A 13,051-nucleotide genomic window follows, 5' to 3' on the forward strand; every position below is an offset into this window, starting at 1 on the left:
TCATTTTAGAATAAATAATTGTTCTGCAAGATTATTTATTATTTACATACAAATATAAATTAATCCAAATATTACAGGTGGTCCTCCATTTATGACAAATCACGTAGCGATTTGAAGATACCACGGACTTTTCTGGGGGTACTTACAACCCGGTTCCAAAATTACAACCGCTAAGGATCAGGGCCACATTACTGGATTTGGGGCACTTGGCAATCAGTCGTTTTGCAGCCTGTTACAATCATGTGACTGTGTTTTATGACGTTTTTTTATCAAAAACTGGAATTTACTTCTAGGTTTTGGCAAAATTGGCCATAGCAAACAATTGGTTTAACCACCACCACAAAAAGGTCGTAAAATCAGGGCAGTCGCATGGCTGACCTGTTTTACGACTGTCACAACCTATGAACCAGGCTGCATTACAGGTATGAACAAATGTACGCAAATTCAGCATTAGCTGTTTCAGTGATGGCGGATCTTTTTGACGTTGCGTGCCCAAAGTCCGAGCGAGCGCTATCGCGCTCGTGCGTGCCAGCACCCATAATGCAATGCATGCCCCATTTGCACATGCACCCTGACCCTCCAACACACTCCCCCTGTGCATGCATGCTGTTGTGTCTCGTCCGATCTCACCACAGCCGGGGCCTTCTTATCTGCTTCCGAACACGGAGGAATGTCCTAGTATGCCTCCTGGCCCCAGCCCTGGCTCCATGCCCAGACAGGCTGAAGAGGAGGAAGTACCTCCAGCCCCCAGCCCTGGCTCCATGCCCAGGCAAACGGAGCAACTAGACCCCTCCCCCTCCTCCACAGCGTGTGAGCCTGAGGGAGGTCAATTGCCAACAGTTGCAGACTGGAGTGACCCTCGCGTCAGAAGACTTGATAGATGGAGGCAACAGAAGGAAGGGAGGGGCAGGCCTGGATAAGTGCTGAGTCATGGAGCCACACCCCATGGCCTATATAAAGGATCTGCTTTCTGGCATTCTCTGAGTCAGGCAAAGTCTAAACATATCTTGCTGAAGTCACTTTCTGGTCTCCTGCCTGCCCTGAGGACTTTGCTAGGACTTTGGCAGAGCTGCAGGGGCACACCTGATTCGGATTTCCCTGACCCGGCCATCAGCGGAGGAGTGGGACACGACACATGCGCCCCCAATTTTTCCAAGGGGGCCGGTGCTTCTCTTACTGGAGGACAACCAGATACTGGCCCATTCCCTGGCTAGTGGCAGCGCTCTCAGCCCTGTTACCTCAACAGCGCCATGCGCCAGCCGGGAAAGCTCTGAATGTGCGGCCTTGCCTGGGCTCCTCTCCGCTGGGTGCCGGGCTTCCTGGCAAGCCCCTTGCACCTTTGCTGCCTCAGTTGGAGCCTGATTCTGGAAGTGGCCTGGGGAAGCGCGGAGGTCAGGACTTGGTTAGCGAAGCGGGCACTGCACAGGGGCCGTAAGTCAAGGCGCTGCCACCCAAAAACACTGTTGCTGTGATCTCCCCTGCCTCTCTGAATCCAAAAATGGGGCGTGCAGAGGCAAAACAAGAGCATCACGGTTTTGGGCACTGCGCATTGGGCATAAGGCAAGGTAGCTAGCCACTCTGCCTGACCCTTCTTCAGATGACCCAGGGGAAAGGCTTCTGCTCCTGGCCCAGGAGGAAAGAGAAGATGAGTCTGCAGAGAGGGAGGAGGAGGGCATGCGGCTTTGCAATGCCTGGGTCATCTGAAGGGGCAGGCAGAGCGGCTGGCGGCATGCAATGCACTTTTTTGATTCGGGGAGAGGATCGCAGCGCTGCAGCCCAAAAACCCTTTCCTCCCTGAACCCAAAAATGGGGCGTGCGGAGGCCATAAAAGTGCATTGCATTTCAGGCCTCTAGGGGAGGGATTGAAGCCTGCCGCTGCCCCGCCGGCTGCTCCTGCCACTGAGAGGGAAACAGCAGCATGAGAAGCGCCACCAGCAGGGGTGACGGAGTGGCAGCATAAAGGATGGGCATGCCGGTATTCAATCCCACCCCCTGGAGGCCTGGGGCCATTCCAGAAGCTCGCTCGGGCAGCGAGACAGGGAAGCCCCGGCTTGCCCATCCTTGCTGCCACCAGCCCTTTGCTGCTTCTTGCGCTGCTGCTTCCCTGACAGTGGCAGGAGAGGGTGGCGGCAGGCTGTGGCGGCAGGCCATTCGCACTGGCTAAGAGGCAGCGGCAGCTCCTCCTCCTGCCACGCTCGCACTCCAGACAGCATCCAGCCATACTGGTCTCCCCCTGCGGCAGTCCACATGAATCCCAAGCAGCGCAGCTTCAGGGCCTTTCCTCGCAGCGGTGGTGACGAGGCAAGCCAGCGGGCAGCGCCAGGGGAGTGACTGGCTGCAGCGCTCCTGGCTGGTAAGAGGTGGATGTCCCCGGGCTGCATGCACACCTTCAGCTGTCCACTGCCGCACACGTAAAGGCCAGCTGATCATCGTGCATGCATGTACACCAGTAACCAGCAGACCGGTGCACATGCGTGCCCCAGAAACCCAGAAGAGGAATGGGTGATGTCGCACGTGCCAGGCAACATGACTCTGCCTGTCACTTCCGGCATGTGTGCCATAGATTCGCCATCACAGAGCTATATGGATGCCATAAAGATCAAGCTGCTTGGACTTAATCCATTTAAAACAATGAATTGCTTAATTGGGCTCATAATCAGTTGGGATTTTTTTAAACAAAAAACAAGCATTATGTTTACTTATTCATTAAAGCAATTCAAACATAGATGGGGCATTTTTTTCTCATAAGGTCTTATGTTTGTAACTTTTTAAAAAATATAACGTGGAGGAAGGGGCTAAAAAATCCATTTAGATCAATTTCCTAATTCTGAAAGTACATTTTTCAAACAGATAAACACATTTCTTAGGAAGACAAAGTAATTGGGTTTGCACAACGATAAAGTCAAAATGTATTTTATTTTGGCCTTGGCATTTTATACCAATCTGGAAACTGTAGCTTGAATACCATGCCTTAGGCTTAATGATAACAGCAGTTCAGTTATAGTTTATTAAATAAATGTGATTTTTCTCAATATTTGAATCTACCCAATGACAGTTACCCATTTCTAACTCTTTGCTTCTACATACCCTGAGTGTTAGGTTAATTGAATATCATAAAGTTTATTTTTTGGCCAAATTACTTAAGGAGGTAAACACATTCCCCAATTAAATTTAACTCTGATGGTTCTTATCCGCAACTGCTATGGTTTTCTTGGTAAGGTATTCAAATACAATCAGGACAAAGCCAATTTATATTTGTGGTGCTACAAACAAGAAGAAGAACAGGTAAGAAGCCATCTCACCTCTGAAGATGGTGTTGTAACTTTCTTGCATCACTTCTCTGTAGAGTCTTTCTTGATCAGAGCCCAAGAGATCCTGCTGGATCTAAATAAATGAAAGGGGGGGGGGAAATCTCATCATTTGCAAAGGTCTAGAGCTCCTTCAAGGGAAGGTCATCTTCCCTCTAGCCATTCACCCAACACAGCTCCGTATATCTTCACCTATTGGTTGAAAATATATCACATCTCTAGCAAATTGACCCATCTAATAGAATATTGAAAGACAACTACAATAATTCAATAGAATATTGAAAGACAACTACTAACCTTCCTGAGAAATGGCAATAAAAAAATGAACATCTATGATTTCTCCAGTGACACCATTTTAATCTTAGATCAAGCTAGATCACTACTAAGGTAAAGCATCTTACCATGTTTCCCCCAAAATAAGACAGGGTCTTATTTTCTTTTGACCCAACGGAGAAGCGAGATGCGTGTCTTACCTGACTTCCAGCCCCTGCCATACCTGGGGCGGGGGGGGGGGGGGGGAAGGAAAGAGATGGCAAGGGAAGCCCTGTCTCGCTCCATGCGTCTCACTTCTCTGCCCCCTCACAGGGCGAGATCGGCAATCCAGATTTAGAAAGCTGAATGCGCTGCCGCTGCCTGGGAGGAGAACGTGAGAAATGGGCTCTCTCACAGTGGCTCCTCTCTTTCGTCTTCTCCCGCGTGGCAGCGGTACGTCCGGCTCACCGAATCTGGCCTGCTGATCTTGAGTGGCAACGGCAGCGGCTCTGACCCGATCCTCGCCGGCAATGCTGCGGGCAACAACCGGCCCCGCGGATCCCACTTCATGGCTGCGCAGACAGCCCGCACCAGCCACTGCTCGGAGCTCCACCGCCAGTCCCCTTCCCCTCCAGTCCCAGGTCGACAGGGCTAGGGCTGCCAAGAGTTCTCCTAAGAGAAGGAGCGCATGAGCTAGGGTTTGTGGAGTGGCCTCCGTGAGCCTGTTCCACGTGGATGGCAGATGCGTGTGGGGCATGTTCTTCCTCCCTTCCCTCCCCCCACCAGCCTCTCCTCATGTCGTGTTGTTTGCGCAGCTAAGTATTGGGGGGGGGGAACTTATTTTAGCCCATGCGCTTGAAAGCCCAATTGGGTTTATTATCTGGACAGGTCCTAGTTTCGGGGAAACATGGTAGATATAGAAGGTCAGACAGAAATTGCTGCTTCCTCTCACAATGTAATTGTAAATAATCAGATCTTAGTGTCTAAGCCAGCCTCATATTTCTATCATATCACAACCCCCAAATTTAGAAAAGCCTTATCTTCAGCTTGATTTAATGAAGTCTCAGTGATATGATCTCCATAGAAAAAATAATCATTTTTGATTATGTAATTCATTCATTCACTCCTATATTGTTTTACAAATAAATCAAGGCAGTGAACATATCCAACATGCCTTTCTCCTATTTTCCCCACAACAACCACCCTGTGAAGTGAGTTGGGCTGAGAGTGTGTGACTGGCCCAGGGTCACCCAGCTGGTTTTCATGGCTAAGGTGGGACTTGAACTCATGATCTCCAGTTTCTAACCTAGTGCTTAACCACTAGATCAAATTGGTTTGTTATCATTGTATAAGCCACCCAGGATTGCTCTAATAGTGAGATAAGTGGTATACAAATTTAATAAATAACACAGTCTATGTTCTTCTGTACTGTAAATTCTGCAGGGACATTCATCACTATTTCATTGCCCCTCCTTTATTTGAAATTTCAGGGCACTCCGATAGCTTTTATTTGTACTATTTGTTAAATAATCAAGATAATTTATTTCTCTAAAAGTAGCACAATTTTGCTACACGCCCCAAAATGGTTGCCAAAATGGTTCTTGCTGTTAGGGGATAGTTTTGTGTTATTCATTTTATTGACTGTATTTTTATTGGTCAGTGACCAAAATAAAGTTCGCTGTCCATCTGTCTACATTTGTCAAGGGTTTACCTGAGCAGAATGTGCCTGGGCCATTTGCTTCTGAAGTAGCTGGTTGTCTTCGCAGGAAAAATATCTGGATGTCAGGAAGAAATAGTGCAAAGCTTTCATAAAAATTGCCTTCTAAACACCAAACTCCCTCCCGCACTTTTATATACAGTAGGGCCAGTCCTTATCCTGCTTGTCAATTTTTAAAAAAAAACTTAGATAAGAGAATGAGAGAGGCATTATGTTGCTCCAGACTCCTAAATCTCCTAAATCTGAATCATCGTCTCCTTTTTTTTTTTAATTTGCATTTATATCCTGCCCTTCTCCGAAGACTCAGGGCGGCTTACACTATGTCAGGCAATAGTCTTCATCCATTTGTATACTATATACAAAGTCAACTTATTGCCCCCCAACAATCTGGGTCCTCATTTTACCTACCTTATAAAGGATGGAAGGCTGAGTCAACCTTGGGCCTGGTGGGACTTGAACCTGCAATATTGCAGGCAGTTGCTGTTAATAACAGGCTGCATTAGCCTGTTGAGCCACCAATCCCTTGCAGGGTGGAGTCTGGGCAACTGAAAGGAGCTGAGTGTTTACTGGCCAGATGCCCTTCCTGTCACCAATGTGGAGTTATATTCAGCAGATATATTCTTAACATGCCCAGAGAGAGAAATATCTGCCTCTACCTAGGATCAAACTCACAGCCTCCTAATTGTGAGGTGAGAGCTCCACCTCTAGGCCACCACACCACTCTAAATCTACATCCGAATCCCCTCAGGAAAATCAGTTTCTTCACCTTTCTTCCTCAAAAGGACAATAATCTGATTATATTGTGACCTTCACCTATTTTGGACTACAATTCTAACTATCCCACCAATGGACCACCAGTCCTGCAGGAAAAAACAAGGCAAAAATGAAACTGCAGGGTAAGCTACTCTGTACAAACACAGATCTAACCCTACTCCCTTCTAGCACTGATGATGTTACCTAGTTGGGTAATGAAACATCTACAAGAAAATCCCAAGCTACAGATATTCTCTTCTATTTGAAAAATGAGGAAAATATGTGAAACACACATGAAAATACTGATAGTCCTTGACTTAGAACTATTTGTTTAGTGACTGTTTGAAGTTACAACAGGATTGAAAATAGTGACTTATGATCAGTTTTCAGGTACTACTATTGCAGCATCCCCATGATTACAGGTTCAAAATTCAGTCCCTTAGAATAGAATAGATTTTTTTTTTTATTGGCCAAGTGTGATTGGACACACAAGGAATTTGTCTTGGTGCATATGCTCTCAGTGTACATAAAAGAAAAGATACATTCATCAAGGTACAATATTTACAACACAATTGATGGTCAATATATCAATATAAATCATAACGATTGCCAGCAACAAAGTTACAATCATACAGTCGTAAGTGGAAAGAGATTGGTGATGGGAACGATGAGAAGATTAATAGTAATGCAGATTTAGTAAACAGTTTGACAGTGTTGAGGAATTATTTGTTTAGCAGAGTGATGGCCTTCGGGAAAAAACTGTTCTTGTGTCTAGTTGTTCTGGTGTGCAGTGCTCTATAGCGTCGTTTTGAGGGTAGGAGTTGAAACAGTTTATGTTCTGGATGCGAGGGATCTGTAAATATTTTCACGGCCCTCTTCTTGACTCGTGCAGTATACAGGTCCTCAATGGAAGGCAGGTTGGTGGCAATTATTTTTTCTGCAGTTCTAATTATCCTCTGAAGTCTGTGTCTTTCTTGTTGGGTTGCAGAACCGAACCAGACAGTTATAGAGGTGCAAATGACAAACTCAATAATTCCTCTGTAGAACTGAATCAGCAGCTCCTTGGGCAGTTTGAGCTTACTGAGTTGGCGCAGAAAGAACATTCTTTGTTGTCCTTTTTTGATGAAGTTTTTGATGTTAGCTGTCCATTTTAGATCTTGCAATATGATAGAACCTAGAAATTTAAAGGTTTCTACTGTTGATACTGTGTTGACTAGTATTGTGAGAGGTGGAAGTATGGAAGGGTTTCTCCTAAAGTCTACCACCATTTCTACGGTTTTGAGTATGTTCAGTTCCAGATTGTTTTGGTTGCACCACAAGGCTAGTCGTTCGACCTCTAGTCTATATGCAGATTCGTCATTGTCTCGAATGAGACCAATCACTGTTGTTTCATCTGCGAACTTCAGTAGCTTAACTGTAGCAACTGACATGTATTTATGACAGTTGTACTATCCCAAGGTCATGAAATGTGGCACTTGGAACTCTGACACACTATTTGTAACCTTCTCAGCCGGATTCTGACAAGCAAAGTCAATGGGGGAAGCTAGGTTCACTTAATGACCGCATGATTCACTAAACAACTGCAGTAATTTGCTTTACATCGGTGGCAAAAAAGGTTTGCAAAATGGGGCAAAACTCACTTAACTGTCTTGCTTAACAACAGAAATAATGGACTCAATTGTGGTCATAAGTCGAGGCCTACCTCTACACTTAACTCAGTGAGATGGGCCATCTCCAAATTCGATATATAAAATAAATCGATACACCAGGCTGAGTTCACACTCGTTCATCTTTCAGATCCTGCTCAAAGGCCACCTCTACCATTAAACCTGGTTTAATTATGCCTGCAGATGAAGATGGGTCTTGTGGTTCTACCTACCTGGAGATGATCCAGGGGCAGCCTTCTTAATGGGAAAATCTATACAAGTAGTTCTTGACTTACAACCACAATTAAGTCCAAAATTTAACACGACTTAATGGTCGTTAAGTGAGCTTTGCCCCATTTTATGACTTTTCTAGCTACATTTGTTAAGTGAATCATTGCAGTTGTTAAGTTAGTAACCCAATTGTTAAATGAATCTGGTTTCCACATTGACTTTGCTTCTCATAAGGTCGCAAAAAAATTGATCACATGATCCCAGGACATTGCAACCATCATAAATATGAACCAGTTGCCAAGCATCCAAATTTAGATCACGTGACGATGGGGCTGCTGCAATGGTCATTAAGTGTGAAACAGACATAGGTCACTTTTTTTCAATGCCATTGTAAGGTTGGGTCACTAAATGAACTGTTGTAAGTCATTTCATATGTAAACGAAAAGCATGGGAAGCTGTGTTGGTCCATTCAGGAAAAAAATACAACAAAAATCATGTTTAAGGCCAGCCAAGATGTTTTACCATAACAGGTAAGCTTTTGACCTAATCTGGATGCTCAGTAAATTAGGAACAGAAATGGGGAGAAAAAAACATTTTTTTCCTCATTAATGAAGCCAGAAAGGCAGCTGTTCCTCATAAACATCTCTTCTTGGAAGAAATGGCCATCCTCTGAGGAAACTGCTCTCAGTCAGAGGGACTAGGGAAATTTCTGCAGGTAGAGGCTATCTTAGCAGGTCATAACCTTGGACTGAACACTGCCTCCTGCGCTCACCTACCTCACAGGACTGTTGCAAAGGGAAGGAAACTACGCACTTTCATGCCCTTAAATCCTTGCAGGCAAGATGCAGATTCAAATAACCGATATTTATTTAGATTAAAAGTAAGCAGGGGCCTTGTCTACAGTGATCAACTAAGACAGTGGTTCCCAACCAGTGTGCCGCGGCACTAAGGGGTGCCGTGAGATCTTTTGAGGGTGCCGGGAACTTTTGAGCTACGGAGATTTTAAATATCTATTTCCTTATAAGGGTGCCGGGAACTTTTGAAAGGCTTTCCAAGGGTGCCTCAAACAAGAAAAGGTTGTGCCTCAAACAAGAAAAGGTTGGGAACCACTGAACTAAGATTTCACTTCAACATGGAGGCAAATTTGCAGGATTTTCTTTAAAAGGGAACAGCCATTCATTCTTTCTGTCCCAGCATTCCTTGGGGCAAACTGCATGGTGCTAAACGGGCCCTAATCCAATTATATTTATCATTTCCTCCAACACCCCTATTTTCAAGGCTGCAATCAGATAGAGCCTTTGTGATTTCAGCAGCAAGATTTTATTCAGATTTTAAGCCAGATTTTATTCTCACCCAGTCGGAGGATAAGAGTCCTGAAGGACTCCCAAAGCTTGCCTGCAATTTTTAGATTTTTATAATTGAATCTGAATATAATATATCTGAATAATATGCAGACTGGCCATTCATAACGTGTGTTATTTTTTTTGGAATAAGTGTGGGTATTTACTGGTCTCTCGTTTTCCTCCCTTCCTCCTTTTTCCCTCTTATTCCATTAGCAGATCTTACAGGGCTGTCTAAAAACGTAGGCGGAGGCAGACAGAAATTCATGAAATTAAACAATCGAACCCCTTTGGCAATGAAGGGCATCTCCCCTCCCCCACACCTCCACCTCTTGAATCCCAAAGAAAGCTATTAAAATTCAAATGAGAGCCTGGCTTGGAACCCGGAGAGTTCCTCTGAGCGTGTGCAAAGCATTCCGTGTGTCGTCCCCGTCCCCCCACTCCACCCCGACTTCTCCACATGCCACCTCCCGCCAATCCGCAACCACAACCCATCTGCACAGATCTGAACGCCGGGGGAGGCGGGGGATAGGATTTCAAACGGAGAGTCCAGGCCTCCACCGAAGCCAATGCAATAAAAAAGGAGGAGGAGGAGGAGGGGAACCAAGCCATTTTCCTTTGGAGGGGAGGGGAGGGAAACGCCTAATTGATAACCGGGACGATCATTCCACACAGCCCCCACCCACCCCAGGGCCAAGCGGGAGAGCGAGGCATATTCTCCCGCACTCCCCCCCCCCAATGCACGAATCCTTGGGTTGAACCCCACCCTCTTATTTTTGCAAGGCCGTCTATTTTTGGACCCGAGAAAAGTTGCACCGCCTTTGGAAGGGAAGGCTAACGAAGAGGAGTGAGCAGCTCAGGCTGAAAATGGATCCCCCGCGGATCTCCCGGCCGCTTTTGCAAAAAAGGCTTTTCTCGGAAAATTCTGCCGCCACCTCGAGCGGAGCTCAGCCAAACCCCTCCTCCTCCTCCTCCTCCCCCACTCGGACCTTTACCCCGCTGCCTCCCCGTGCACCCCCCCATCCCCCACCCCCAGGATCGCCCCATTCATTTTTACCTGGAAGCTCCCGCTTTATGAACCAAGAGCAGCCGCGGGGTCCGTCCCCGGGGCTTCAGGGGGCCCCGTGCCGGCCCAACGCCCAGGGCAACCGGGAAAGACAAAAGAAGAGACGGCCGCTTTTACATCCCTTGCAAAACGAGAAATGGCTCTCCAGCTCGGAGGAGCGGCGGCGCTGGCGCTGGTGGCGGCGGCGGAGGCGGCAGCCGGATCGCAAACCACAATGGAGTCGGAAGCATCTGAAGTTAAAAGCGCAGCCCCCAACGCGCGGAGGGAGAAAGCCGCCAGCAGCGGCTCCTCCTCCGGGAAGAGGCAGAGACCTCTGCTGGCCGACGCCGGGAACGAGGCGAGCCCGCTTCTCTCACGCCCTGCGGCGTGGCTGGCGGGTGAACTTGGCGTGGGACGAAGGGCGATGGGGTGGCGAAGCGCTCCGGCTCTGGCCGGTAGAGTGGGAACAGACGAGGCGGGAAAGGAAAGGAAAAAAATGGAGGAAAAGAAAGGAAAGAAGGAAGGGGAGGAAAGGAAAGGAACGGAGTGGAATTTCAGTGCATGGCAGAATGAATGGAGATGTTAGGGTGGCTTCCATTAGAATAGAATAGAATAGAATAGAATAGAATAGAATAGAATAGAATAGAATTCTTTATTGGCCAAGTGTGATTGGACACACAAGGAATTTGTCTTGGTGCATATGCTCTCAGTGTACATTCGTCAACAATTCTAAGGTACAACACTTATAGGGTACAAATAAGCAGTCAGGAAAATATCAATATAAATTTTAAGGATACCAGCAACAAGGTTACAGTCATACAGTCATAAGTGGAAGGAGATGGGTGATGGGAACTATGAGAAGATTAATAGGTAGGAGTTGAAACAGTTTTTGTCCCGGATGTGAGGGGTCTGTAAATATTTTCACAGCCCTCTTTTTGACCCGTGCAGTATGCAGGTCCTCAATGGAAGGCAGGTTGATAGCCATTGTTTTTTCTGAAGTTCTAATTATCCTCTGGTTTGCAGAACCAAACCAGACAGTTATAGAGGTGCAGATGAATAGATTAAAGTTCATTTATCCATGCATGAATGGGCGCAGCAGTTGTATTTATTGTCACACATATGTTGCCTTCCAAGGGTCTGTGGCATCCTTTGGACCCTCACAACGGCCCCGCAAGAAAGGATGGGCAGAAAGAGAGGCTGAATTATCTCTCAGCCTTGTCTTGGTTTCAGAGGCGTACATTTGATAAAGAGAAGTGTGTCTGGGCTGACCCAGATTTGTGCAAACTGTCATCATTTAAGCTTGGGACCTGGGAGAGCAGCACCAGTGGAAGCTATCTTTATGCTGCAAAATGGGGACTTGTCAAACTCCTGGTACAGGTAGTCCTCAACTTACAAGAACAATTGAGCCCAACATTTGTGTTGATAAGTGAAACATGTGAGTTTTGCCCCCATTTTACGACTTTTCTTGCCACAGTTGTTAAGTGAATAATTGCAGTTGTTCAGTTAGTAACCCGTTTGTTAAGTGAATCTGGCTTTCCCCATTGACTTTGTTTGTCAGAAGGTCGCAGAAGCTGATCACGTGTCCCCAGGACACTGCAAATGTTATAAATACATGCCAGTTGCCAAGCATCTGAATTTTGATCACGTGACCATGGGGATGCTACGATGATTGTACGATAAGTGTGAAAAATGGTCATAAGTCACTTTTTTCAGCGCATTCGTAACTTTGAATGGTCACTAAAGGAATTGTTGTAAATCAAGGACTATCTATTTTCAACTCGAGGGAACGCATGCATGGATGCCACTGCACATCTTCCTCATTCACTCTCCACATCAATCAGTGTTTCATTCTTAGTTGTAGCTTGGATTTCTTCCCTCTCCTTTATGGTTGATCTTCTCAGGTGTAACCCTAAGCAAACTGGTTTGCTGCATTGAAAAATTAGATCATCTGTCACTTTGTCTATGGAGATTCTCAATCGAGAATCGAGTCCCACCAGGCCCAAGGTTGACTCAGTCTTCCATCCTTTATAAGGTAGGTAAAATGAGGACCAAGATTGTTGGGGGGGCAATACAAGTTGACTTTGTATATAATATACAAATGGATGAGACTATTGCCTTACACAATGTAAGCCGCCCCGAGTCTTCGGAGAAGGGCGGGATATAAATTCAAATAAAAAAAAAATTGTCCAAGTCATGGTTGTCCCAAAGGTGCTTTTTTGGAAAGGCAACTGGACTCTCTTTGTTTTGCTTGAAGACATTTCGCTCCTCATCCAAGAAGCTTCTTCAGTTTTGACAGTCAGAACTGAAGAAGTTTCTTGGGTGAGAAGCGAAATGTCTTCAAGCAAAACAAAGAGATGTCGTGTCCCACTCCTCCGCTGACGGCCGGGTCAGGGAAATCCGAATCAGGTGTGCCTCTGCAGCTCTGCCAAAGTCCTAGCAAAGTCCTCAGGGCAGGCAGGAGACCAGAAAGTGACTTCAGCAAGATATGTTTAGACTTTGCCTGACTCAGAGAATGCCAGAAAGCAGGTCCTTTATATAGGCCATGGGGTGTGGCTCCATGACTCAGCACTTATCCAGGCCTGCCCCTCCCTTCCTTCTGTTGCCTCCGTCTATCAAGTCTTCTGACGCGAGGGTCACTCCAGTCTGCAGCTGTTGGCAATTGACCTCCCTCAGGCTCACATGCTGTGGAGGAGGGGGAGGGGTCAAGTTGCTCCGTTTGCCTGGGCATGGAGCCAGAGCTGGGGGCTGGAGGTACTTCC

At 46.4% G+C, this 13,051-nt stretch overlaps 1 protein-coding gene across 6 annotated transcripts in view; it reads right to left on the bottom strand.

Annotated features, from left to right (window-relative positions):
- The window catches only part of LOC131190281 (zinc finger protein 189-like), a 45,442-nt gene that overhangs the window by 10,402 nt on the left and 21,989 nt on the right, over positions 1–13,051 (bottom strand). For 2 of the 6 annotated variants that reach the window (XM_058167525.1, XM_058167521.1), the window contains exons 1-3: positions 10,305–10,586; positions 5,272–5,335; positions 3,303–3,384 (exon numbers count right to left, since the gene is read on the bottom strand). In XM_058167525.1, the coding sequence (XP_058023508.1) occupies positions 3,303–3,384; positions 5,272–5,295 (106 nt within the window). In that variant the 5' untranslated portion in view covers positions 5,296–5,335; positions 10,305–10,586. Of the gene's footprint in view, positions 1–3,302; positions 3,385–5,271; positions 5,336–10,304; positions 10,588–13,051 lie in introns of those variants that run through there. The other 4 variants (XM_058167526.1, XM_058167523.1, XM_058167522.1 and 1 more) reach the window with 3 other exon arrangements.

Source organism: Ahaetulla prasina, chromosome 2 (genome assembly GCF_028640845.1).
Source record: "Ahaetulla prasina isolate Xishuangbanna chromosome 2, ASM2864084v1, whole genome shotgun sequence".
Classification (NCBI taxonomy): domain Eukaryota; kingdom Metazoa; phylum Chordata; class Lepidosauria; order Squamata; family Colubridae; genus Ahaetulla; species Ahaetulla prasina.